This window comes from Anoplopoma fimbria, chromosome 21, assembly GCF_027596085.1.
Source record: "Anoplopoma fimbria isolate UVic2021 breed Golden Eagle Sablefish chromosome 21, Afim_UVic_2022, whole genome shotgun sequence".
Lineage (NCBI taxonomy): Eukaryota > Metazoa > Chordata > Actinopteri > Perciformes > Anoplopomatidae > Anoplopoma > Anoplopoma fimbria.
Window position 1 is genome coordinate 14,390,089 of NC_072469.1, and position 26,905 is coordinate 14,416,993.

The 26,905-nt window shown below is 42.4% G+C and overlaps 1 protein-coding gene across 1 annotated transcript; it reads left to right on the top strand.

The window, feature by feature from the left end:
• Nucleotides 1–1,561: 1,561 nt before the first annotated feature.
• Nucleotides 1,562–26,127, top strand: mkxa (mohawk homeobox a). Its single transcript, XM_054623306.1, has 7 exons — nucleotides 1,562–1,643; nucleotides 2,904–3,175; nucleotides 5,483–5,642; nucleotides 8,351–8,504; nucleotides 11,553–11,945; nucleotides 25,628–25,654; nucleotides 25,823–26,127. The coding sequence occupies exons 2-7, from the start codon at nucleotides 3,000–3,002 to the stop codon at nucleotides 26,008–26,010; spliced, it is 1,098 nt and encodes a 365-aa protein (XP_054479281.1). The 5' UTR covers nucleotides 1,562–1,643; nucleotides 2,904–2,999; the 3' UTR covers nucleotides 26,011–26,127.
• The last annotated feature ends 778 nt before the right edge of the window (nucleotides 26,128–26,905 follow it).

Sequence of the window (26,905 nt, forward strand, 5' to 3'; positions counted from 1 at the left end):
ATGACTGGGTCATTCATAGCATGTTTGCACACGCCGTTAGTAAAAGTGAACTTCCCCCATTAAATGAAAATAAGCACAAATAAACAATAATTACACGAATCCCTAACCCTTCATATGGCTCTTGCTGCTTAGTCACGTCCTTCGAATCACTACCTTGGATAAACCCCAAGGGAACACACAGCTGAGAACCTCAGACGCTGTGACTCATGAGCCCATTATGTGACAGCTTTTATAATGGAAGTCAATGAGAGGGTACATCAGGAGAAACCAGCAGTGGCATGGCTATATGCAGTAAGAATCTTCTTTTTTCCTCTTGATTCTGAATGTTACTAAAAACAGCTTGGTTTGTGTTTGGTTTGAATCTGATGGAATAATTGTTGTTGCAGTAAAAGCAGTGATGTTGACTTCAGCTTGGGGCAGCTCGAAGAAGAAAATGTACTGTAAAAAAAGAAGATAAAGCAGCTTTATTCAAGTATGGAATACAAAGAAAATTACTCCAAAGGTGTTCAAAAAACTAATGCCTGTAAGAAAAAACCTGAAAACATTTGACATGGCGCCATTAAGGTGGTGTGTGTTGCATTGAAGGGAAGATGATACCTTCTTGACAAGCATCCAAAAACAGGTGTAGAGTATGCCTGCAGCAGACAGTTGGTAATAGGTTTAACTCAGTCTCCATGCACAGTGCAGGAGCTGTCGGCAAAGTCACAAATTCTGCAAATGTGGCAAGAAGATTTTAATTGGAACTGATTTTTTTCTACTTGTTTGTCAAATTTCCTAGAAAAAAGATTGAATAGTTGGGCACTAAATCTGGATTACCAAGTGGAACCCAGAGTGGCCCCAAAAGCTTATTTCACTTGACATCAATAGGTTTTTGTATTGATTATTTTTGCAAATGTTGCACCATAAAGGACTACATCAGCTAAAGCAGATTTTGCATTATTGAAAAATAACGCAAATTAAGTCAACCAAGATGCACTGGACTTAATAGTAACTTTGGGTGACAATTTCACAAATTAACATTCATCTTTATTGACTTGTAACTGATCCATGAAACAGGTGATGATGTTTTATGAACTGTTAATAAAGCCTTTAGTTTAGCCTACTAACTGCTTTAACTTGTTAAACCTTGATTAAATGTTCCTCGTTAGAATTAGTGGTTCCAAGACAAGAAACAGAACAAGAAACATAATAATCCCTGGAGCCAGCATTAGCACTGAAAGTTTTTTTTTTCCTCATGTCAGCTGAAATAAATTTGTTTCAAGAAAAAGTAACAATATCAGGGTCTACCACGGAGTCAGTGATTTCGACAGCCCACTTTTTGCAGCGTGATGCCTCCCTCCCCTCCCTCCCCTCTCTCCCTCCCTCTCCCCCCGCTGCCCCCCCCCCCCGGCCCCGGAACCGGCGTAGACTATCAACAGTATGTTCGCAGACTCTGGCCGTGTGCTAGGAAACACGAGCATGGTGACATATTCAGAGTCCCGGGCGGCGCTGCGCAGGCCCGTGGATAAAGCGGAGGAGGAGACGGCGGTCCGTGTGGTTTGAGCTCAGGATCTCAGGACGGGAACATGTGAGCAGGGAATGGGCGACTGGAAGCAGGATTATTGTTCTACACGGCAGAGAGACGCAGGAGGGGCCCGGGACAGGTAACTGACCGAGACACACTGGCACACTGATGGGAGGGTTTTGTGTTTTTTTTTCCAGGAATGGACCGATAGGCTCAACTTTGAAATGGTACTCAGGTTATTTAGGTTTGGAATCAGGGATGTAGAAAGGGATTAAAAAACAAAAAAAAAATAAAAAACAGTTTATCCAACTTTGAATGGAGAGTATTGAGCTTAAACTGGTCTTTAATTTTTGATTTAAGTCTCCGCGACTGTAAGCCTTAATATGATATGTAGTATTCATTCTTAACCTACTGCCAGCATGATGTTTCTGTGCATTTCATCACTGCATGGTCCTCTGAGCTTCACGTTTGGCAGCGGGGTGCTGATGGCACCGCATCACGGCGCGTCTTTCCCCGGGACAGATCCAATACTCAACCTCGGCGGCGCAATTCCACATTTAAAGAGAAAAACAAACTGTCACACTTCTGGGGCGTGCGGGCTTGTTTGTTTAACACTGAATAATGTGGAGCACCCACCAAAATAAACCAGTCGGGGCTTTTCTTTTTTTTTTTTTTTTGTAGAGACGCGCGACCGCAGCGCAGAAGAGGCAGGGCAGAAATATTCAAGATGCTTGAACCGGAATCTAAAACATATTTATATATATATATACACAAAAAGAAACATCTCTAATTGTTTTTTTTTTTTTACAATCCAAACCACCTATCTAGTCTTTCTGTAGACACAGCAGTGAATTATATGTTCTCACTAGTTGCTTGTTGAAAATCAAGTGAAACCGTATTAAATATAATCGAGTGGGATTTTGTAAAAATCTTCTATAAAAAAAAAATCAAGTTTGAATCTGAGTAGCACAATAATTAATGTGAGGGTTTTTTATTACGGGTTTCATTGTTACTGCGCTCGAATAAAATGAAATGTATCCACCAATAATAGATACAAATGGACCTGCTGTCTGCGCTTATAATGATTAGACTTTTTTTGTTTTTTTGTTTGGTCCTTTACAAGATCTGATAAGTTTCTGATGCTTGGACTTATTAGGCTATCACGCAATTCCCTTGATATGAACTGGACTGTTTACAAAGAACGACCTTATAATGACGCATCACAACAGCGCAGTTACGCACGGTCCATCTCAGCCAGAGACCGTCTGCAGGCTGGTGCGTTCAAACAGTGTAGGGAAACACAATCACGAACATCAAATTATGTTTCTATGTATATCATTTATTTATACAAAGACTCTTTCTGTCAAAAAATATATATATATCCATATTTGTTCCACAGGAGAGACACGGGGACGCTGTGACAAATCAGAGGAGAAACTTTTTTTCTTGTTGTACCTTTTTCATTTTTTAATCGGGAGGAATATCTGGCACCAAGATGAACACCATCGTGTTTAACAAACTGAGCAGCCAGGTCCTGTTTGAGGAGAAGGCGAAAGAGGTGGAAATGAGCAGCAGAAATTATCTAGAAGTCATCGACGGGCAACATCCAGACCTCCTGTCCAGCAACCAGACCATGAGGGACAACCAGGCCATCAGGCACAGGCGGAGCGGGTATGTGGAGCGTCCTGCTGCCTTTAACGCATGTGTGGCTTTTATTATTAACACGCAGAGTCCGGGGTTACCGATGAGGAATACCTCTGTTTCACGGTTACTTCACTCAGCACAACGTAGCACACCGAGAGAGTGGATGACAATGAGGGTTGTGTTATCAGAGCTCTGAGGTTATCTCTCCACCTTGTGCGCAAAATGAAGACAGGATAAGAAATGTCAAGCTCAGATAGGACTTGTAGGGTCAAATGCTATAGAATGACATTGGTGATGTGCACGAGCCTCTTTGAGATATAATAATGAACTATTATTAAAATTTTGATTGAAAAAATAGTTGTGCGTGAATTGCGCATTTACGCACACAAATCTGACATTTACGCGCAGATAAAATACCCACAAAGAAGGTCTTTTATAGTTCTAAACTTTGTCTTCTTATGCTTCACATCTCAAGGTTGAAAAGCAAATTTGGTGGGACAGACTGACTTTTTTTCATGTGGCTTTAATGCAACATGATCTGATGGATCCTGTTGGAATTAATATTCACGTTTCTAAATCTGGTACTCATTTATGTGTTGATGCTCACAGCTAATCTTAAAATTAATAAGTAGGTCAGCCGTGTTCGGTAGCGTGTCTCCATCTGTTTCCAATAAATAAATTCGCCCTTCAACTCTCTGTGTGGCCTAGTCAATCACATAAGGGCAGAGTGTTTTGTTTTTTTAAATACATATCTTATTTTGTTTTCTCTTTATGTGACTGGAAGCAGGTGTAAGAAACACTGGGTCATTTTATTATTTGTTATGTATTATTTGCAAGTTTTTTGGATACCAGAGAGAGAGAGAACATCATAGCTGTGACCTTCAGAAGTAACCTTCAACAACAAAGAATATTATGAGTGGTGGATATGTGTGACTGTACTGTGTTGCCTCAAGGGAAGCATCAGGGCTAATGAAGAACACTAAACGATTAAAGCGAGGTGTGTGCGTGTGTTTAAACCAAAGCTAAGAACACGGAGTAAAATGTCCTTTCGGATGTTCATACCAATCTAGATTACAAGGAAAATATTTGTAGAACATGAACCTCAGTCAGACTTGAGGTTAGACTGAAATATGTTACATCTGCACTCAGTGGAGCTTTTTGTAGAGATAAAGGGAGAAGCGGAGCACGGCACCATACTGACATCTACAGGTTCATAAAACCTGGAGCTAAGGTGAGACCCAATCCTTCACGGACCAGGGAAAACCATCAGGCTGCTGCAGATGAACTTGAATGAAAAATGTTAATATTCCTTTAGGAACTCACATGGTATCTGTGTTACACAATAAGACATTTATAGTGATTTCATGATATTTTGTGTTTGTTTAAATCTTGTATTATATCACTGCAGTAGTCCTACAAGAGCTGTGATGAGTAACTCATTTGGGACTTTGGAATATATATATTTCTAATCCCCTCTTTTTTCTGCTATGATGTTTTTTTTAATATATCGTCCCCTGGACATGTGTCATAGCACTTTACTGTAAAGAAAAACAGAAGTATAATAACAGTTTTTTTGTCAGTCCCTTGTGTGATGGCTTGGCTGTGCCTGCGACCCGGCTACATTGTTCTTGACCCGCTACTCCTGGGTGTGAAATGTTAATCTGGCAAGAATGTGTGCCAAACAAAGTGTTTTTTGTTTGTTCCATTGCAACCCGCCGGTGGTTTGTGGGACACGCAATGAAAAATAAACAGCGTGTGGCAGTGTATCTCTCTCTCTCTCTTGCACTGTCTCTCTCCCTCTTTTTTAATCCAACCTCTCTTAGTTTAATTGCAGTGTTTTAGGTGAGAAAATTGCACACTCTATGTAGTGTTCACTTTATGTGTCATGACTAACAATTCAGACAACATGCCGGTTCACTCAGGACTTCAACAGAATCCTGTTTTCTCTTCCATGGCTTTAAAACCAGCTTTTACTTTAATTTGTGTGAAAATTAGAAATTGAAAATTGAGACGATTTACCAACATTTTATCCTGATGTAATGAACACATGATGTTACTGATAAATGCAGGATGGGTACATTTCAAACAACTGAAATAAAAGACTAAAGCCTGCATTTGTCCGAAGATTATTCATTTTATTTGTAATTTGTAAAAAGAATAAATCTGCTGGAAAGAAAAGAACAAACAGTCCAGGTTTAGATGAAAAAAATACCCCCAAAATGTGTCCCATAATTCCTATACATACGGCCAATCTCGGTTTTATGTATTCATTTCTATAATAGCTCTACTTCAGTGTGGTATCTGGCTGATATTATTCTTTGTGTTCCTCCACAGGGGTCGTCCCAGCGGCGGTAAAGTGCGACACAAGCGTCAGGCCCTGCAGGACATGGCGCGGCCGCTCAAGCAGTGGCTCTACAAGCACCGAGACAACCCCTACCCCACCAAGACCGAGAAGATCCTGCTGGCCCTCGGCTCGCAAATGACCCTCGTCCAGGTCAGTCCGCTTTTTGGTCTTTATCACTTGCTGGTCAGGTGATGAGGAAAGAGGAAAAAGTGAGGTATTTGTCAGTGTTCACGCAGGCATGAGTGTGATCAGCGAGGGGGAAAAGTGAAATTTGATTTATGTGGTTTGAGTTTTTGTATAAAAAGTAGATTTTGACTTTGACATTTGCAATTAGGAGGCTATGAGTAGAAAGTGTTTTTACATCTTGAGCTGTTTATGTTTCAGCTCTCGAGCAGTGAGGGTTAATGCTATTTCTACTTACTTCCAAATTGGCAATTCCGTTCGTTGTTTTTTATTTCACTGAAATCTGACAAAATGACTGTAAATCAAATTTGGCGCTGCATACAGTAAGTCAGCCGGTTCCCAACCTCTTTGACTTATGAGCCCTCTACTTTGCTTCCCTCGCTATGTGGCCGAAAAGTGATTTTATTTTCTTATATTGTAGATTATAGAGGCATGAACAGGTAACTTTATTCTTATATTCTATTAGAAAATGTAAGAAAATTTGTGTAGCAGAGATGTATTTTCCCATTACTCCTTTAGTTTGTCTCTTATCCTTATATTTATCCTCAGACCTCTTGTATAACTACACATGCACCACTAGTGCATGTGTAGTTATACTGTAGTAATAAATACACTTATATGCTATTGCACCCTCTACTGATAATATAAGAGTACAGTGGACAAGTTGACTTCACAGACTGACAAAACTGACCACTGAGAGGAAAACCAGCAGTGGATATGAGTGTGTTTTGTGTCTGGCGCTCCCAGCTGTGTGTGTACAGTATCATCTGGCTGACAAGGTCACTGATACGGCCCTCAGAAAGTCTGCGGCGGCTTTTTCGGGCCGCCGGCCACGATGCTTAATCTGGTTCTCATTTTGGGAGCCTGATGGAGCTGTTTGTTTTGGTGAGGGCGAGCAGAGTGCAGAGGAATGCTTTGTATTGGACACCGGGATGCTGTGCTGTGAACACACACACACACACACACACGCATACATTTAAGCTGACACCCAAAATACCAGCAGCAGTGTCAAAGGTCAGTGGATGAGGGTGATGACAGGCAGGTAAATAATTCTGACCACATTTTCCTTGTCCTTCTTCTTCTGGGGGTACATTTCTTTTACTTTTTATGTTGTTTATATTCTTCCTTTGATTTTCTCCCGATTCACTTTGTTTTGCAAAGTGAATGGACAGAAAATTGACTGCCAAAAGATTTTATAATTCATTGATTGCTTTTCCATTAAGATGTATTAATTTACATTTTTTTCTAGTTTCTTAAATGTGAGGACATGCTAAGAATATTAGAATATGCAAATGTAAATGACATAGAAAAATTGAGTTCTTTGTTTTGGACTAATCCAAAAACCAAGAAACCAAGTCATACCAAGCGATTTAAGACATCGCCTTGAGTTCTGCGAACATGTGCTGGGTGTTTTTCCACTATTTTATAGTCCAAACATTTACTGGATTATACGAAAAATCAATCAACAAACGATTCAATATGAAAATAATTGTTAGTTGCAGCCCAATGTGGCATTCTTTTCTTTGCCTAAGAACTACCCAGTTCTTCCACTGTTTAGTCCAAACACACCACCGCCGCCAGTAATGTAGAACGCATCCCTTCCTGTGCGTTTTTCCTTGGAAACACTCACCTGGCACCAGGTGTTTGAAGCAACTAAATCTGTCATGTTTGAATCAAAACAGCCCATTTTCCTCCCATCTCAATGTCGTAAATTGTTTCTTCAAAGTTTGGGCTAATGCGCCGGTGCCATCTCTCCACCACCGTTGAATTCCCTCGGCGTGCCTGCATGCCGTCTCCCTCTACGGTACACACAGCACAGACATGCCATGGGTGAGAGAGCTGGTTTGGCTGCCGTGTCCTCCCCTTTTTTTTTTTTTTTTTTTTATCTCTCTGGGTGTCATCTGAGCAGGCGTGCCATCCTTTCTCTCTCCTCTCACCCCATTGAAAGCCATCCTTCCTCCAGTTCCTCATTAGCGACGCCGTCCCGCGCCTCGGCCTCCCCCTCCGGCCGAGCCACATGTACTTGATGCCGCCTTCCCCCTGGAGTGCCACAGCGCTGGGCTCGAGACAAAAGGGATGTGGGATGGTCTTAGTTAACGAGAAACACGATACTGTAAGAGGGGATCAGAAAAATAAGTACTCTAGCATAAGGCCCCTGTCTCAGCCCCTTCATAAGCCGCTTGAAGTCTATTGAGCATGAAAAGTTATTCTAGTATAACATCTAATAGTCTCCCTTCCCAGTGAAAGGAAGAGCGCTGGCTCAAGTGTCTCTTTTATTGCATCTTGAAGACAGTGTTGGAAAAAACGTATTATTGGAGGAAGGCTGTGTGAGTCCAGAATAAATACAGGGGCGACGTACATGTCGGTCGGAACATTTGTTAATGAAACGTTGCGTTCACTGGCCGCTCGGCGCTTGCTGGGTGTTAAATGTTTCTTCATGGCGTTGATACAGAAAAGATGTATGCTGAGGTGTCTCTCTGGAGCGTCTGGGATGTTTCTTAAAGCTTTTCCAGGGAGCCGCTCTGCAACCTGACTCTGTTTCTGTCTTTTGCCTCGGCCTCTCTCTGGTTTCCCCGAGGGGAACTGATGGCAGACGTTTTCTTTGGACGTGGAGGTGTGTGATGTCCAAACAATAACACATGTTTCTATTTGCTTCTATTTTCTCTTTCTCTCAGGTCTCCAACTGGTTTGCCAATGCCAGGAGGCGACTGAAGAACACGGTGAGGCAGCCGGACCTGAGCTGGGCGCTCAGGATCAAGCTCTACAACAAGTATGTCCAGGGCAACGCAGAGAGGCTGAGCGTCAGCAGCGAGGACAGCTGCTCAGACGGTACGGCTCCACTGCACTTCCAAGTTCCATTCCAAGTTAAAAGAGGAGAATTCACAAACTATCACAGCTCCACTACCTGGGCGGGTGGCAACTGATTAAAAGCATTTGTTTTGGAGATATAGTAGTCAAGGAGGGTGATAAATAAAACATCAGATAAGATAAGATAAGAAAATCCTTTATTAGTCCTACAGCAGGGAAATTTGTGAGGAAAACATGCTCCCGCTCCAGTGTTTAATGGGCTCGACCTATGCTAGAGACTAAAAAAGTAGGCTACCTTAGACCCTGCTGGACAGATTTTGACCCTACTTTAAAAAAAGAAATATGCGCTGAACCTCTGAGTCGCCCGACTTTATGACTTGAAATTGCTGCAGTACCATATTAAAATTGTAACAGCAGAGTTAACACATGCAAGCTGCCTCTCTCTCCCCTCAGCTGTGTTTCATTTTCAGTAAGAAGTTGTTTTGCCACGGAAGCCTGATAGTCGATAGATAACCCACCAATTCATTTAATCCTAAAAATACTTAAAAACGTCATCTTCATTACTTATTAGAACAACTGCAGTTAGTTAGTTAGTGTTGACCTTTGATTTATTTAGTTATGGTTTCTTGTAATGCGGAATTTGGGATAATTCTTCAGTTTCATTCTATTGCTCCAGATGAAAGCAAAAGTGAAATTTATATCCCTCATTCTACATCTGAATCTGAACCATTTCGTTTGTTTGATTGGCAGGATTTTAACATGTGCAAGTTTTATAAGCATGATGGAAAACTTTTCCATTTACTGTACATAACTACTCCATCCCTCAATCTGATTCATGATCACTTCAGACTCCAGTTATGAGTCGGTCTGGCGTGAACCTGATGCTCTTTGTACAGAGTGACTGGAATAATCTCATTACATCATACTTCTTGTGCCCCCGGAACTAACATCTAGCATTATGAGGTGAAATGCAGCCAAAGGCCAGGCCGTCTCCCTCTGTGTGCGTCCTAAAGCGGGCTGATGCCATGCGGGGCCATGTTCCGAGTGTGTATAAAAATGGCGAGTGTGTGATCCAGCCGGGAGACGCCGAGGCCGGCAGGCCACGACACGCTGTCATTAAGACACCCCGCTGAGCCAACCTCTGTCTCCAAGCCTACAATTGAAAATGAGTAGCTCTCTGTCAGCCGTGTATTTACAGCAACTGCCGTTTCTACTCACTGACAGCACTGCAAACATGGTCAGGGAACAAAAAAAAAAATGAAAAAAACAAATAACATACATACTCATGCAGTGAGAGAATGAACAGAAATGAAGAGCGCTGTGGTGTCAGCGATCTCTAATTAAATTTTTTGGCTGAGCGTGCGGCTGAATGAGGAATGTGTGCATGGTGTTTGCATTGTGTCCGCCACAGGCCACTGTACCACCGGTGGCTCTGTATATCTCCCTGACTCTTCTCCCTTTCACATTATGGTTATGAAGCTGTCCGCAGCCTGCTCCCACTTCTGACCCCAAGCACTAAAAAGCCCTCCATTATGTATTTAAGCCTATGCTTTTGTTCCAGAAGGCTATTTATGGGGCCCAGACCTGACCCCACTGACTCGGCATGCATTCCTCTTACTGTCCTGAAATGGTCCAGCTTGTTTTGGAGTTACAGTAGCAAGCCTAAGTGAGAAATGCTGTTTTTTAATCGGGATCTAGAGCGGACATGCCGTCATGTAGGTGTTGAAAAGGAAGTTTTATTCAAAAAAGTGGCAGCCCTAGATGTTAAAGGACACTATTATGGGATTATATTGATTGGGTTTATTATCGCTCGTGTGGTTTTGCATGAGATGCTGAAGCAATAGCTGAATTCTACCTCAGACTGCACAGGGGAAGGAGAGCAAGTATGCTACCTCCATGTGTTTCTGATATGTTGGAGCTATAATTTGAATTTGGCTCAGGCTGAATCAAAAGTCCAACCTGCCCAAATTACAAAATTACAGTCTTGGCAGGGACAGTATCTTGAGTGAACTTCTCCCTGATTTCCCCCCCCCTGCCAGAGGATATATGTTTTTTCAGTACGGTGTTTTATCTCCCCCTCCGTTTCTTTCATCAGGTAGAGACCTTTGCTTTAATTCAATCTCTCCCGCTGCCGAGCTCCCTGGAAATTATTTATTTCTGCTGGGGAATAGAGGGGCAATGTGGTCTTGATGGAGAGGAAATAGGCTACCATCCGTTATGGTTTGGTAATGCGTCTTAAGTCCCGGCTGGGCTTTCTGCTCTTGAGGTGATGCCAGTAGGAGGGCAGGAGCGCCAGGTTGAAATCTCCCTGCCCTGGTCTTTAGATTCAAGATTAGCTCAAAAATAACCAGACTGTGAGTCAGTGGGGAGGAACATGCAGAAGGTACTTGGATTTAAACTGGAGAAGCATTTGCTGAAAAATATGAGTGTGATTGATATCTGCACATGATGATTGGTAAGATTTTTTCGGATGATGTTATCGTCATTTGAAAACCGATTGACCTGTATTGGCTGTGTGAATTCAAAAGCATTTTAAAAGATATATATAGATTACATATAGGTGCTGGTTATTAATACACCGGTGCTCAATGGGCCTCCATTGGCTTGAATGCATTGCATAACTAACAAACTGCACATGCCATCATAATGAGCTCATGTACAGTTAATCAGAGGGCAATAATGAACATTTGAAAACTTGAATGGAGTTTATACTGCATACAGGTGCTGAGATATAAATACATTGGATGTTTAAAGAGTCTGACTAAGAAATTGCATCCTCTCGTCTGCAAAGAATTTTACGTGATTTTTCAAAAAGATACAAATCAAATGTGTTTTAAAGATATTGAAGTTAAATATGCAAATGTATGGACATTTTATAAAAACACAGGAAACTAGGGACAATTATCTACAAATTGATAAAAAAGCGGTATACATTTTTTTCCAGGTGGGGCTAAGAAGGCACAGAAACATGCAAGAAAAATACCAGGAAAGATGTAATTTGCTTTGGGAAATGTATTTCTGCATTGAATCTAAATGTTTTTTTTCTAATTTCCCCCCTTTATGGTGTAGACGGAGACAACCCTCAGAGGTCACAGAGCGGCCCTGAGGAGCTCAACAAGCCCATGTACCAGAGCGTGATCAAGAAGGAGGGCTCCTCCATGGTGGGCATGGGCATGGCCATGGGCATGGGCATGACCATGGGTATGGGTATGGGTATGGGTATGGGAGCGGGGCTGCGCTCGGCCGCCTCGCTGGCCGAGGACTACGTGTCTCCGCCCAAGTACAAGAGCAGCCTGCTGCACCGCTACCTGAACGACTCCCTGCGCCACGTCATGGTGGCCAACGCTGTCATGGATGCCCGCAAGAGGAACCACTCCGGCTCCTTCAGCTCCAACGAGTACGACGACGAGCTGCTCTCGCCGTCCTCCTCCGAGGCTGAGGCGAACTTTGTTTATCGGGCTGGTAAGGAGCCACATTTCTTACATTCTTTCCCTTCAAGAGTCTCCCTTGCACGCACGCACACACACATACACACGACATCTTTCACTTTTGTTCTTTTTTCGTCCCACTTCCATCTGCACATTTTGTTTTAATTCCTGCAGCTGGTCCTTTATTTCGTACTGTCTGCCTCACTCTATATTACACTTTTGTCTTTCATTTCCCTACATTTCATATGGTGTTGCTAAATGGGATTCATATGGCTCCTGAAATGGAGATGCAGTAAAAAGGGTCCCTTACCTGAAGAAAAACCAGTTCTATTAGATTTAAAACACCAAAACACTAACACACATTCACTTACCCACAGCAGAGGAGCTCATGTAGTATCACTTCAACACTCTCACACAAGAACGCTGGCTGTCCCTCACCCACTCCCGCCGAGCAGAGAAGGAATTCCCCCCAGACGGCTCCTCTGACCAGGCTTTGAGCAGGCCAGACACAACAAGGCCATGTGGAACACGCTCACTTTCAGACTACTGTTTGGCATGCCTTTGATCCTGCAATGAGGTCCCGCTGAGAGAGCATGGGGCAAGGCAAGCGAGCTGTGTGTTTGTGTAACAGCAGGCTGAGCGTGTGTGATCCGTAAAGAAAAAAGGCACACGTTTCTTTTTTTAGACGAAGTGACCTTTAAAAGAAAGTACTAACAAAAAAAAAATCATAGGCCGTGCAAAACAAAGTCGAATCTCAAGTCGTTTTCTGTCATTAATTTTTCTGCAGAATGGAAAAACACATTCCAGGGTCAGATAAATGTTTCTTTAGTTTCGGCTACACAGCCTGATTTTCCCTTGTTGCCGTTTCTGTTTTTGGGTTTTGACAACTTTGAAATAATCCATTAAAAAAAGGTCCCCTTACAGACTTTATAATAACACCTGTTTCTATTTAGGTCATCTTTGTTGTACTGCAGTTTATTTCTCACTTTGTGAACTTTTCAAAGTCAATGACAGCCAACTTAAGGTAAAAAGAAGAAAAAAATGGCACAACTTGAAACAATGAACAGGAAATGTAGAGTGGATGTGGAAAAAACACATAGTTTATTTATAATTTCATGCAAATATGTTTTATTAATTTTAAAGCAATGTATCTTACATTTTTACACAATTTCAAATCTTATGAGTTTAAGTTACTTGTTACTTGAAATGATAAGTAGAATTACTGCAGAGGGACCACTCAAAAGAGGCATCATTAGTACATTAGTGGACTTCCCAGCATGCATTTTTTAAGGGCTAAAACTCTCAAAAGACACTTATAATGAGAAAAAAATACCTGATGTCTTTGTCTTAGGCAACATATATTAAGTTAAACTAGCTTAAAACATTTTACAGTGACGCTGATCTAACCGTGGACTTACATTGCGAATCACAAAACTCGGCTCGTTACAAAGACTTTAACAATGCCTCGGCTCGCAGCTCGTCAAAGCTGCGAACAATCAAGGTCAGATCTGTCCAAGTTCTTCTTCAGCCGAGAACACTGGCTCTTTGTTCAGGCGCACTTCACAACCAATAGTGATGTTTTTACTTCGTGATGAGTGTGGGCAGCAGCGGGAGGAGTTGAGGGGGGCTGGTTTTGAAGTTGTAGGTGATGTAGGTGACGGAGGACTGGGCCTTTGTGCGGGGAAGAGCAGGATTTTATTGTGTTCCATTCAAAGCTCCCCTTATGGACAAATGTGTTTTATATTATCTGAGCAGGAAGGAGTGTGTGTGTGTGTATGTGTGTGTGTCCGTTTGGATCAAAAACGCATGAACGGCTGCGGCGGTTACAATCCTCCTGATCGAAGAACTTGAAACCCTGTGACCTTAACCAGCATCAGGCTTTTTCACATCGAAGCACCTGCTGGGACTCACAGATGGAGAAAGGAAGAAAGAGATGGATAGACCAAGTGAGACTTGTAACTCCCTCTCTACCAGATTTTAATAAGAGAAATCCCCAAAAAAGGATTAATTCACCTGGCTGGCCTGCTGTTTTTAATAGAGAATAACTATTTTATCTCTATGGTTAATATCATTTCTTGGCGCTGACGTCTCCCTCTTGGATTTCTCGGGCTCTGGCACTTTTACAGTAGTGTTACTCTATTACATGCAAGAGAGGCTTTTGAATCCACACATGGAAAGTTCTCCGAGGCAGTGTTGACTCATGGGATCGAAACACCTGCTGGGGCCCTCCGATCCCATCGCCCAGTTGAACAAACGAAACAAAGAAAAGTCAAGAAAATGAAATTTTAATTCCACATCTGATCTCGCCGACGCAGACGGAGCAAATGAAAGAGGGAGGCAGAGAGGAATCATTTTAAGCCCGGGTTTGCATCATTTCCTCTGTCGTTTTTTTTTCTCCTGTGGCTGCACATTCCAGATATTTTTGTAGTGAACGCATTCCTCTTTTACAAATAATTTGAATACGTCTATAAAAATAAGAGTAAAATGCTTTCCTGAGTAGCAAATTTCACATAAATCTGTACTGTAAACCTGAGAAAGAAAAAGGGAAATCAGATTTAAGCAACGTGAATGTTCCCCTCACTTTAGACATTGACAAAATGTCAAGAGTGATTTTCAGTAAGCGAGGAAAATAATTTCAAAAGAGTACATTCTTTTGACGAATCCCGACCTGTAAAGTGGTTGGGATTGGCCAAAGCAAAAGTGGCGTGCCTGGCAACCATCATCCCATTGGCTAAAAGTCCATTAATGGGCCAGTTGGCTGTTGTGGCCCACAGCCTGAGCCCACAGTGTTATCTGTGACTACAGAGGGCAGTCAGACGTGGCAAGAGATGGAGAGTGTAGATTTACCCCAGTGGAAAACTACACTTCTGCTGGCCTGAAAGGACTCACACACACACACACACACACACACACACACACACACACACACACACACACACACACACACACACACTCACACACTCACGGTCATGTACCATTCTCAGGCCTCATACAATCACATGCACACACGCACACACGCACACATCCAATACAAACACCACACATGCACACACACCTACAGTCCAAAGCCTGTGGGGAATTTCATTGAACACAAGGAGCAGTAGAATTCCATCACACATGCCAGGAGTTTCATGCCAAATTACCCTTTAATGGGATATTAAATGGCAGGAATCTGGCTCAATGTTTTCCTTCTCGCTCTGTACCAGATTTCGTCCCGTCCAATATCATATAGATCATTACACGGCAAATAACTCCCAACGTGTCTGCGGACAGAGACTGGGGGATCTCGGTCCGAAATTTTACACAAGGTTGACACTGGTACATGTTCTCAGGTTCTCTCCTTTATTGACTGTGGTTACAGCTGAGTACGGTAGCCTGATGGTGAGTGTAGAATGCTTGCCAATTCTTCTATTGATGTGGAAAAGCATCAATAGTTCAAAGCAAGTCAGGGGCCACTAGCAAGTTTCCAACATTTAGATCTTTCTCTGCCTATTTGGAAAGTGTATCTATTAAACTAAGATTATTAACATTTTTCTGAGACTACAGCCCTAGTGTCTCTGTCAGCTAAATGCTATTGTCGGCATGCTAAAATGCTTAGAATGAAAATGCTAACATGCTGATGTTTAGCAGACAGTTGTTTATCTTCTTTGTTTCCGGAATGTTGCCTTGGGACTGTCACTAGTTTTGGAGGTATTTGGACATGTTTTTGGACAAATTTTGATCCAACGATGGGCTACATGAAAAGTCAGGGGATCACCAAAGCTTTTACAGTTCATTTAAAGGGGTACATAAAGCGCAGCAAATTTCATGGCAATCCAACCAATATTGTTGACAAATTTTCCCTCACAACTACAAATGCCAACTCAATGGTGATGCTAGCTGAAAAGCTACTTGGTCACCAAAGTTATGGTGGTGGTACAAAGTCATTTTTGAAGGCATCTTTATTGTTTTTCTCATAAACTCCACTGTTTGCGTTCTACTCCCTCAATAATTAAACAAAACTAAGAATCCACAGCCACGCTAGCAGCAATGTGATGATACTGCAGTACTAGCAAAATGCTAAGGCATGTTAATCTGCTTTCAATATCAATGCCAAAGTAGAGATGTTTAACAGCTAAACTTTTCACAATGTTTACATCAGCTTAATTTAGCATGTTAGCATATTTGCTAATTAGCACTAAACACAAAGCACAGCTGAGGTCATTAGTTTTGCAGGTATTTGGTCGTAAACGAAAGTATTGGCTAAATATAAAGTTTGACTGGATGATGGTGCTAAAATTAAAGGATAACCAGAGTTCTCTGAAGGGATATGCCATGGCTAAAGTTATAATTGTTTAAACTGCCAAAATGACCCTATTTATTAATTTCTGTCTGTTGCTACTGTTTATTTCATTCCGCATCAACTAACATGCAAGTCAGAGATTCTTGGTCATACAACTAAGTAAAGTCACCTTTGTTCTACAGCATTTAAGTGACATATTTTTAAACTACACACTGTTCAACAGTTAGTTTTCTTAGAAATACGTCTGATGAAAACAGCATTTTTTGACGGCAGCTGCTGAGATCATAAGGGCCTTTTAAGAATTAGGTCACAGTGAGTGCCAGACAGTTATTGAATCCTTGAGAGTTCAGTGGCACTTAAGGAGCTCTGGAGTCGTCCAGGTGAATGGAAGAAAAGTCATCTTAATGTGGAAAAAAAGAAAGAAAAATGTTTGGGTTTCTCGTCTCGAGGTAGAAAGGTCGAAGGATGTGATGGTTGTTCATGATAAAAGATTTCTATCATGACTGTTTTCATACTTTTGACAAACAAGATCTACTTAAGTGGATTTCCTTTACCATTAATGTCTCTCTTGTTTCCTCTCCAAAGAGAAACCTAACTGGGATGATTTATACAGCAGGGCTTGTTGAGGGATGGTGGCTGTTTTGTCTGATTTAAGACGTTCGCTAACTGCTGAACGGCGGTGTGGCTTACTGTAGGCCACAGAGCAACAGGAAAGACAATGCTCGGCGCTCGGTGACAATGAGCCACTCCCGTGCGGTGATGGATGACGACTACTCATCTTAGGCATCCAGAGATGTGGATAGACTGGCTACAATTTGCTCTTTCCACAGTTCCAAAGGAAAGGAGAAAGGGAAGACAGAGAGAGGAGGGGTGTTGAGGGATGTTCTTCCAAGACTGCAGCTTTTGCCAAGACTCACTGGGTTCAGGTTGGGCTTTAGGAATCAGTGTGGAAGGGATGAGAGGAGGGAGAGGGAGGCACTTGTTCCATCCAGATCTAGAGTTGGGTTTCTCCAGCAGTGGACGGTTGGGAGAAGAAAGACAGCAGGGTGGTAGTGACTAAGAGACACGGAGACCGTGGTTGGAAGAAGTGAGAGTGAGCATGTGTGTGTGAGTGTGTTGTTTTATTTCTCCTCACAAAGATAGAGCGATGAGGATGACGACCAGACCTCACTTTGTTGAGGGTCTGTTTTAGGAATAGGACTTTGATTTGTGGGTTTGGTTGGAATAACAATTAAAATGTGGCGAGGATAAAGTTCTTATGCATATTTTTCATATTTTGTTCATATTTTTGAACTAACCCACAGAGGTGTCTGGCCATGTAAATTGTTTTTGTTTGAATATCCATGACTGAAACTTCTGTCAGTGAAACAGAAATGATAAGAGTTACATTGTGCTCCTCAGTGTTTCAGATTATTATTTGAAAAACTTAACAGTGAAGTATCTTTCCAAAAACAGTGACCCTTAAGCTGCATTATCCTTACTGCCAAGTTCTTAAAATCTAAATTCCAATGGCTTATTCTCAATTGTTTTGAAAAAATGTAATAAAAAATAAAGTCAGCATTTCTATACTATCATGCAGATAAATATTGAACTTGAAATAAACCATGAATAAAATATAACAATGCCAAATGGTTACATCTGTATCCTCGGTTTTGTTCAAAGTAAATTGGCTAAAATTAAGTTCTTCACAAACAGAAACACACACATGACATCGTGCTGTGTTTTATTTAGCTCTCTGAGTTTCTTTAAGTATTGCATCAGATAACTTTTCCCTGCAGTCGAGCCATTCCAACTGACTGTTTTGCTGCCTAGATGAAATTCCATTCACCTCAATTGGATTTGTGTGGGGGGAGGAAATGTCAGAGGCAGGTATTTTATCTAACTGGCTTCGTATTGCTTACAGTATTTTGAAAAATGTGTTGTTGTGCAATTTGGTTGAACTGACCCTTTAAAGGATGAGAACCACATATTGCCGATAAACCTGGGTTATGCAAAGGGTAAAGATTAAGTGTGCAAAAAGTTTAACCGCTTTAACAAGTGTAGCGTTGTGTGTGATGTAAGTATGCATGCATGTTGGTGTGTGTGTCTATAGGGTCCCTCGAGACAGAGTGCTAACAGGACTTTTAAATCTAATTTGCAATTTTAAAACAAAGGATTACATTTACCCGCATGCATATACTCACAGACGCCGGTTAACGCAGGCTAATTTGTTAAAATAAGAACCCCATATCATATAACATACTCTTAAGTCATGTTGGCACTCTGTCTCGACATTGTGGAGTCCTCACTGATGTGCATGAGAGGCTGTGAAGTGTCCTGCAGGGTGCGGCCAGTCCGACGGTGGGAACGACTGGGAGTTGGCAGAGGTTAGGTATAATCCTGGCATTAAACTGTGGTGAAGCTTCATGCGAATGGAAAGGTGCATAAAAACACAGAGAGGAAGAGAGAGAGAGAGAGAGAGAGACGAAGAGAGAGAGAAAAAAATGGTGAAGATGGGATATTGGCTTCCAACCACTAAACAGAGGCTGGGTGCGAGGCAAACAGAGAGGACAGCACCAGACTGAGACAGTGTTCATTCTGGCCATCGTCCCTGCAGAGAAGTGTTAACAGACAAACATCAGAGCAGACGCTGTTTATACGCAACCTCCCCAACATAGAACTGGAAGAGCGCGGAATAATGAGCCCTCTCGACCTGATCGTTTTTAAATCATCAGCACGCCAAGGCTTTGTGGGACTCATACACACACACACACACACACACACACACACACACACACACACACACACACACACAGGCACAATCGGGTCATCAGATTCAGAAAGCACAGCTGCCTGCCCAGTCAGGGGAAACCGAGCCACACTGCCCCGCTCTGTATAAAACACAAATTGTTTCCACTTTTAAAAAGCCCAGCCGTGTCTAGAACAATAGGCTGCCATTGTGTTCCCACGGGACAGAGGAGAGCAGAGAGAGGTTTAATGAGAGAGCAGAGGTGTGACATAGCCAGGACACGGGACACACACACACACACATAGAAATCCCCGATGAGTGTGAGAGAGCAATTCAACCCCACCACTGTGAAGAATTGCAACATAATGATGCAGTGAGTCCAGAGCAAACATATCATTTGGCCTCCAGCTCCAGGAAAAAAAGGATATATTTGGGCACATGAAAACACTTAAAAATCTGAATAATGTTTACTCGTGGTTTCTGCTTTTCTTTCCCCCTAATGTGTGTGTTTTGTTCACCGCAAACAACAAACGTCCTTCCCAGACGATGTTACTGGGAAACCCGTGATGGAATGGCTTCGACGTGGGGAAAAGTCGGCCCACGTTTTGTCTCTTTTGTACCTGCTGTGGCACAAGCAGCAACAGGCAGGCTCATCTGTTCGTCATCAGCGTGTCCCCGTTGTCATGCAGTCAGTATTTGAAGTATGAGCCCCACTGATCCTCAGATGCTATCAGTGTCTCAGTTCTCAATCTTTTGCGATGATCATTTTCATGCGAGCATCTGTTGTCGCGCCAATTCCCGATTCCTGATCCCTCACGATGAGCTGGTTTCCTCCTTTTTTTAAACATTTTTTTATTTGTCCGCGACACCCTGGCAGTCTGCGACACACACACACACACACACACACACACACACACACACGCAGGAGAAGACACACACATACTTGTCATGACAACGTATTTACTTCTACGTCGAGACGCTCTTCTCATTTTGGCTGATTTAACGGGGGCCCTGATTACACTCTGTTTACTGGCACTCGTAAACACAATGACATCCTGGCAGCGCTTAAACATCAGAAACACTGTTATTATTTCTCCATCTAGCAAGAAGACACAAAGCGTAATCCTCATTGCTGGATCTTGGTTATCTGCCCCCAACCGCAGACACACACACACACACACACACACACACACACACACACACACACACACACACACACACACACACACACACACACACACACACACACACACACACACACACACACACACACACACACGTATGTCATCTGCCGGGCAGAAGTGGAAAAAAAGCAACCCAGAAAAAGAAATGCAGCGGATGCAAGAGTCCTACTTTGGGCAGCGGCTCAGTATCTGTCTGGCTCTGTCACCATGTGTATGTTCTGTTTAATAGTATAAGAGCTAATTATTCAATATTTTTTAAGTGATGCAAGTGTTGTCAGGGCAAAAGGAGAAGGCATTAAATTTACGCCGCATATGATGTCTTTGGCGAGCTGTTTGGAATTGACAGTTTGGTTCTTTTGGAGCCTCAGACTCAGATTTCTTCACCACCCGTACATACTGAGAGAGAGTGAGAGAGAGAGAGAGAAGGGAGGGGTAATATAAAAGTCGGGGTTGGCAGAACGCGAAGCAGTGGAGTGCCAAGGCATCTCTAACTTCCTTTACAGACTCTCTTTGACATTATAAAAAGTCCAGATTATAAAGAAATATATTTAAAGGAAGATCTGGAAGCCCAAAAGCAGTAACCGATCGCTTGGTGTCTCTCCTCACACTCAAGACTCTGTGGCTTGGGTCGGTGTCAAATCAAAGATACCATCAAAAGTGGACCATGCCATAAGTTGACTTAAGCATTTGTCATTTCCTTGTTGGTTGTAACCAAGAACACTTGGCTTAAAGTAAACGGGGCCATGCAGTCACACGTCAGTATTTCAGTAATTTGAATGTGATTTTATATCCAGTCAGCCTCGTGACACATGCGTTGCTGGAGGTGAAGTGTTTGCTCCAGGATGGAACATGCGTCTGTGCTGACATAAAAAAAAAAGTCCTGACTCATCCTCAGACCTGGATTGGCCACCCTGACAACTCAAAGGAGCCACTCAAAGACCTGATGATCTGTTCTAGGTCAGCAGAGAGCAGATTGGCGAGTCTGCAACGCCACTCTGGTTCTCATCAGGTGCTTCAGAGGAAATCGGCTTAGCTCATTTCCGTACTTCAACAATTGAGTTTGGATTTGTGTGTGTGTGTGTGTGTGTGTGTGTGTGTGTGTGTGTGTGTGTGTGTGTGTGTGTGTGTGTGTGTGTGTGTGTGTGTGTGTGTGTGTGTGTGTGTGTGTGTGTGTGTGTGTCTTTCCAACTCTTCTCTTTCTCCAGTGGTGGAAGAATTTTCTCATTGTGGTCAGAGTAAATGCATTTTAACCTCCTGCCCAGCAGCTTACAACATTTTATTCCACATCTCATTCTTCTTTTATAGAAGGTTTATAATTTAATCTAATTGCTGTAGTAATTGCTATTATATAATTTACTGTTACTTTATAGATCAGTTATTTAAGCTTTTTTTGACAATCCACTTTAGAGTTGCCAAGTGGTTACAATGACTCTCTGCCTGTTGTTTGTCCTCCTCCAGCAGGACTTTTGCCTTGTTTTTTTTTAGCTGCTCTTCATTTATTAAGTAATTTATGGACATTTACAAACTGCAGCCTTGGTGGATTTTATCAATGAAATAGTAGTATTTGTTGATGACCTACAATTTTTTTTTATGATGTCTCAGAAATTATAGAACATAATGCTTCTTGAATGACTATATTAACATAAAGTCACCAAAAAAGAATGAGCTATTAACCATTACTAAAGTTACAAACCCTTTACAAACGGTTTGTTATGAAAAAGGGGTTCCAACCATGTTTTCTCGAAATGTTGAGAAAATAATCATAACTTATCTGTTTTCATTTGATCTAACTATGGATGTTTAGTTTTTGTGATAAGAGGCTGAAGTAGCTCATAAGGTTGCAGAGCTCCAGAAAAAAAAGCCAGTAAGTGGTCCTTGAGTTGAGATAATCTTGTCAAACTACATCATATTTATTTAGCTGGTGCTTTTATCCAAAGCAACTCAAAATAAGGAAGGAAGGAAGTTATTTTTTGGGGATAAATATGCTTATTTGCTTTCTCGCCGACAGAAAGATGAGAAGATCGATGTCAGTCTCAGATTACAATGGTATAAATCTTTTCATTTAGCATTTACCAAACCATTCCTTTACATCCTGTCCTTCCTCTTACCTGATCTATTTTTAAACATTTAATTCTGTTGTTTTGTGGTCATGGGAACATTGTAAAGCCACTGAAGACTTATTTTTGGCAACGTGATTTTTGGTGACCTAAGACTTGACGCTTATTCTAAGTCGCTCTGGATTAGACCACCAACTAAAAGCATGAGACGTAAATGTCATATAAAATGTGTGTGTGTGTGTTTATTTGTCTGCCTAATTCAGCCCAGCCCTGGGTTTGTGCAGCAGGGCCTGCCTTGTTTATTGTTGTATGTTGCTAACAACAGCACCAGATGGTAATGATGATAGTCAACCACTCTCCTCAGTCTGCTGTCCGCAGAACAGGTGTAACCTCATTCCCTGTCTGATTTGTCAGCCCCTGCTCGTTTTCTCTAATTTTCACCCAAGATTTGTTAAACTAGTCTGGTGTTTTTCAATTATCTTCTTTTTTTTCCCTTTCTCTTATTGCTCTCCCTCCATAACCCCGCAGTGATGTTAAGTGAGCTAGTATTTTTGGACTTCCAGCGAGACGCCAAAAACCATCAAACGTCTTAGCTTTCCCCTTTGGCGGTCCGTGAAACCCCACTGTCAATGGAGCCCAAAGGCAACAGCAAAGTAGACCATGTGCTCAGTAGCAGAGCACTAAAGCAAAAAAATATATAAATAACAAGGGGAAAAAGAGATAAAATAATAAAAGGTTCTCCGTGATTTATTGCCGATTTATTGAGTCTTTGGCACAGCCCTTGTTTTAAAAAATCTGAGTTTTAAATGTTTTAGGCACAGAGCTTTGGAAATAAAGTTTTTGTATGCAGTGGTGCATTTACAGATCCTGGGTGTCCTGGGTTCCGGGGGGAGCCTTTGGGGGTTAGGCGGGGGGTCAGGGTGGCCTCAGAAAACACTGTTTCGTCATTTGGACACGCCGCACGCACACTGGAAACACTTAAAGCTGTGGACGGAAAGACCAGTGCTGTGTACTTCTCAGACCTCAGTGACCTCACAACACACAAAAAGACACTTTCCCCTGCTTGTTGTTTGTCTTTGATGTCGCGGCCACTGACATTCTCGATGCTGTCACCGACCGATCCATGCACCGAGCACCGCGGCAGTAAACACCGAGCTAATATATTTTGGGGGGAGGAAAAACAACATATGAAAACAGTGTAATTTGCCTGTAATAACATAGCTGTGATTGTGGAGAATGGTGCATAGTTTTACTCAGGACCAATCTGCTTCTGAGCACTGGCAACAATCGAGAGACTAGATCCCGGAGAGGATGCCTTCACGTTCTTCAAATGTTCACAGTTCAACTTTAAAAAAATGGCCAAAAAATAAGAAAGCACAGGAGATAAATTAGAGATGGATAACAGCAAGGGCTTTGAAAAAAAAGCTCTGAAAAATGTGGAAGAGAGTTACTTATTCTTGACACAACAAAGAGTCAGCCCTTATTAAAACATTGCATTTGTTTTGGCTATGCTGCATGAGAATGGTCTGTCTCTTAGTACCTGGATCAGGGGTTATTACAGCGGATCGCCGCAGCAAGGGGTGAACAAGTGGAGGACAGAAGACAAGGGACCCGAGGAGTATCAATAAAGGAAAAGGGACACGCTGATAAAGCAAGATAAAGCCCGAGGCAGAGAGAGGTCAGCAGGGAGTTGTGGCCAGACGAGAATGTGAGGGTTTTGTTGGAACGCTTTGATGCACTAAAACCTAAAATCTCATTTGTGTCTCGTTTGTACTTTTCTGGGTTATCATGTCCTCATCTCCCTCTCACACGTGCGCACACATTCCTCCCTTCTCCTGTGTAAGGATCATCAACAGAAGAAAATTGTTAGGAGTAAAGCCTATCTCTCTCTGTGGAATACACCTATTACAGAGCAAACTGGAAAACTACAGGAAATTTCATCAGGCCCATATTAGCCCGGGGCCTTGTAAACCCGGTACTGTCAGCGCGGGTCATGCTACATGGGAACATTTCTGGAAAACAAGGGAGGAACAGAAGAAAAGCGTTGGAAGTAATTAGGCGCTTATTGCAGTTTGCGAAAGCCTGAACGCTGGATCCAGGTCTTTGGAAAGTCGATGAAAAGCTTTGGCAAGGTTATAGGTGACAAAGCAGAGGGGTAAAATCCTTAGTGTGCTGTCTGCGACTCCGATGGAGTTTTGGCACTCTGTGTGGCTGTCTTCGAGGAAGTTAAACCCTGAACACTTTACCTTGCGCAACCTTTTTTTTTTCCAGTCATACAATCATAGGGGATCAAATTCCAGTAGAAATGAAGGGATACAGATTTTCATTAGCTTCAGGGAACGCTCAGGAACGCCGACTGTTAAAACGGCATCTCAGGTTTAGACGTTTGCTTCGATGGGAAATGTGGGGTGGAGGGTGCAAGAGACTTGTTGTACCCACTGGGACATCTTGGAGGGTGAAGAAGGTATGAGTTTAGATGACCTCTTTGGTACTAAATGGAAATCAAGACAATTTGCCTTCTTTTGAATGTTCTTGAGGCGACCAATCATTTATACCTGGTCACGATTGAACTTCTTAAAAGCTCACAGGGCCTTAGCTGTTTGTTTAGTTTACTTAAAGAGAGCGCCTGGAGGGTGCACGGCGAGGAAATCCAGATGCTCTTATAATGCCTCATGAAACGCCAAGCCTGTGTCATCGGGCAAAACCTACCTAGAGCTGGGCCCGAGACAGAAGACAGGTTCTGCGCAAACACACGCGCCAATTAACCAACACACCCACACACCGACGCATGCACACGGTCTTTCTCTCCGCCGCATGCTGAAGTAAACACACTGGTTGCCCTGAAGAGAAGTTTGGTTTCATTGTTTAATGACTCTGCTATTCACCACTAATGTTTCACATATGAGATAGAGATTGCTCCCATTTGAAGAGAAAAAAAAAAAGAAAAAGAGAGCAGACATCCATCTTCGTCTCACTGACTCACTTGCTGCCTTTTCATTCCCACTCAAATCTTTTACGCTCAGTCATTTTCAATCTGATTTCCTCAGACAACTCAATTACGTTGGCCGGGTCCCATTTGTTTTCGGACAAAATATTAGGGAATGGAATTTATGAGTCATAAGAAACATCTTTCAACTCGATCCTATTAGTCACCTTGTTTCTTGACGGCTTCTTGCAAAACGTCCTTTTTTGTCCAGCATCTGAGTGAAGAGAGAAAACAGAGCAACACATGTTTGCACAGGACAGGGTGTACACTAACAGAACAGACCTCACACAGAACCATGCACACACACACACACACACACACACACACACACACACACACACACACACACACACACACACACACACACACACACACACACAGACACCTCCTGAGCCTGTATGTTCAGCTAGAGTTCAATAAATCATTGACCCCAGAGAACTCTGCAAAACCAACCTTTTTTTATTTTCTTGTACTTTCAGAAACCACACACCATGGATCAAGTAAATGTGACAAGTGAGTAGACTTTCTCTTACCTTGCAGCCCAGATCAAATCCTCTATTTTCTCTCATTACAAGCTGAACCTGACCTTTAACTGCCCGCTCTCTGTTTTGTTCTTTTTCCTGCACATGTTCGCGTGTTTCTTTCGATCATCAGTGGCAGCATTGGCGTCGGAGCTGCGCAAAAGGAGAGAGTGAAGGGCAAAGACGAGACGTACTGGAGAGAGATCAACGCCGCCATGGCCTTGACCAATTTGGCGCAGGGGAAGGACAGCGCCTCCGGGACCACCAGCTGCATCATCCAGAAGTCCTCCCATATAGCAGAGATCAAGACTGTTAAAGTGCCGCTGATGCAGAAATATTAGCCCATCCTCCCATCTCTCTATGCAAAAAACAGCAAACATTCCTGTTTCAGCGAACTCGCCGGAGTCCACATAAACTCCCAAAGAAGTGAAAAAGAGAACTGTTGTGTAGGGAGGGGGGTGGAGGTGCGCTTTAGGCGAGGAAGTGTGGAACAAAAAGAGAAACCATTGTTTTTGGTTGTTATTGGTGTCTTAAAAAAGTTCAAAAGATTCCTTGAGCATCATTTTCTTTGCCTGGTTGACAGACAAATATCGACGAGTTTTTCTGCAGTATTTCCTAAAATAAGACACTTTTGTAATGTTAACTTATTTTTGATGAGTCTGATTTTTTTTATTTCTTTTTTTTTATGCTACGAAAATTTGTATTTTGCCAAAAGTGCCTTTGTTGTTACGACAAATAACTCGCCCGCTATGGTCAATGCAAAGTACAGATCCCGAGGTGCCTCTTTGGAATATTTTACTAAGTTTAGTGTCACAGTCGTAATTCAGGATTCCTTTTTCTGAATGGAAACTCCCCGTACATTGCAGCCTAGTGCCTTAAGGACTGAATGAGCTCACCATCTGAGGCACTGAACTCAAATAGCACATACACATACACACACAAACTCTCTTAAAAAAATACCCAGCAGTATATCCCTGAAGGAATTGTGCTTATTTTGACTGGAGTCTTCATTTTGACTATACCGAACACTGTTTTGTCTCAGTCGGCCTCTCGTTGCTGGCAGGCCAACAGTAACCGTTGGATACGTAGATACGTTGCCCTAAAGTGAGCAGAAGATCGACAAGCAGACCCAACGCTCTCCACCTTGACCACATGTCGGCCTTGGGTTTCATTACCCAGTAAAGGATTGCGTTCTTATCTGAGCTTTTATTTGCTGAAACGTGCCCAATCGCTCAG

What these genes read in the sequence shown, in the direction of transcription:
- mkxa (XM_054623306.1), top strand. Translation starts at nt 3,000, where the DNA reads ATGAACACCATCGTGTTTAACAAACTGAGCAGCCAGGTCCTGTTTGAG. An exon ending in CGAGGACAGCTGCTCAGACG is followed by an intron (nt 8,505 to 11,552) that starts GTACGGCTCCAC and finishes TTTATGGTGTAG; the next exon opens with ACGGAGACAACCCTCAGAGG. An exon ending in GAACTTTGTTTATCGGGCTG is followed by an intron (nt 11,946 to 25,627) that starts GTAAGGAGCCAC and finishes TTGTACTTTCAG; the next exon opens with AAACCACACACCATGGATCA.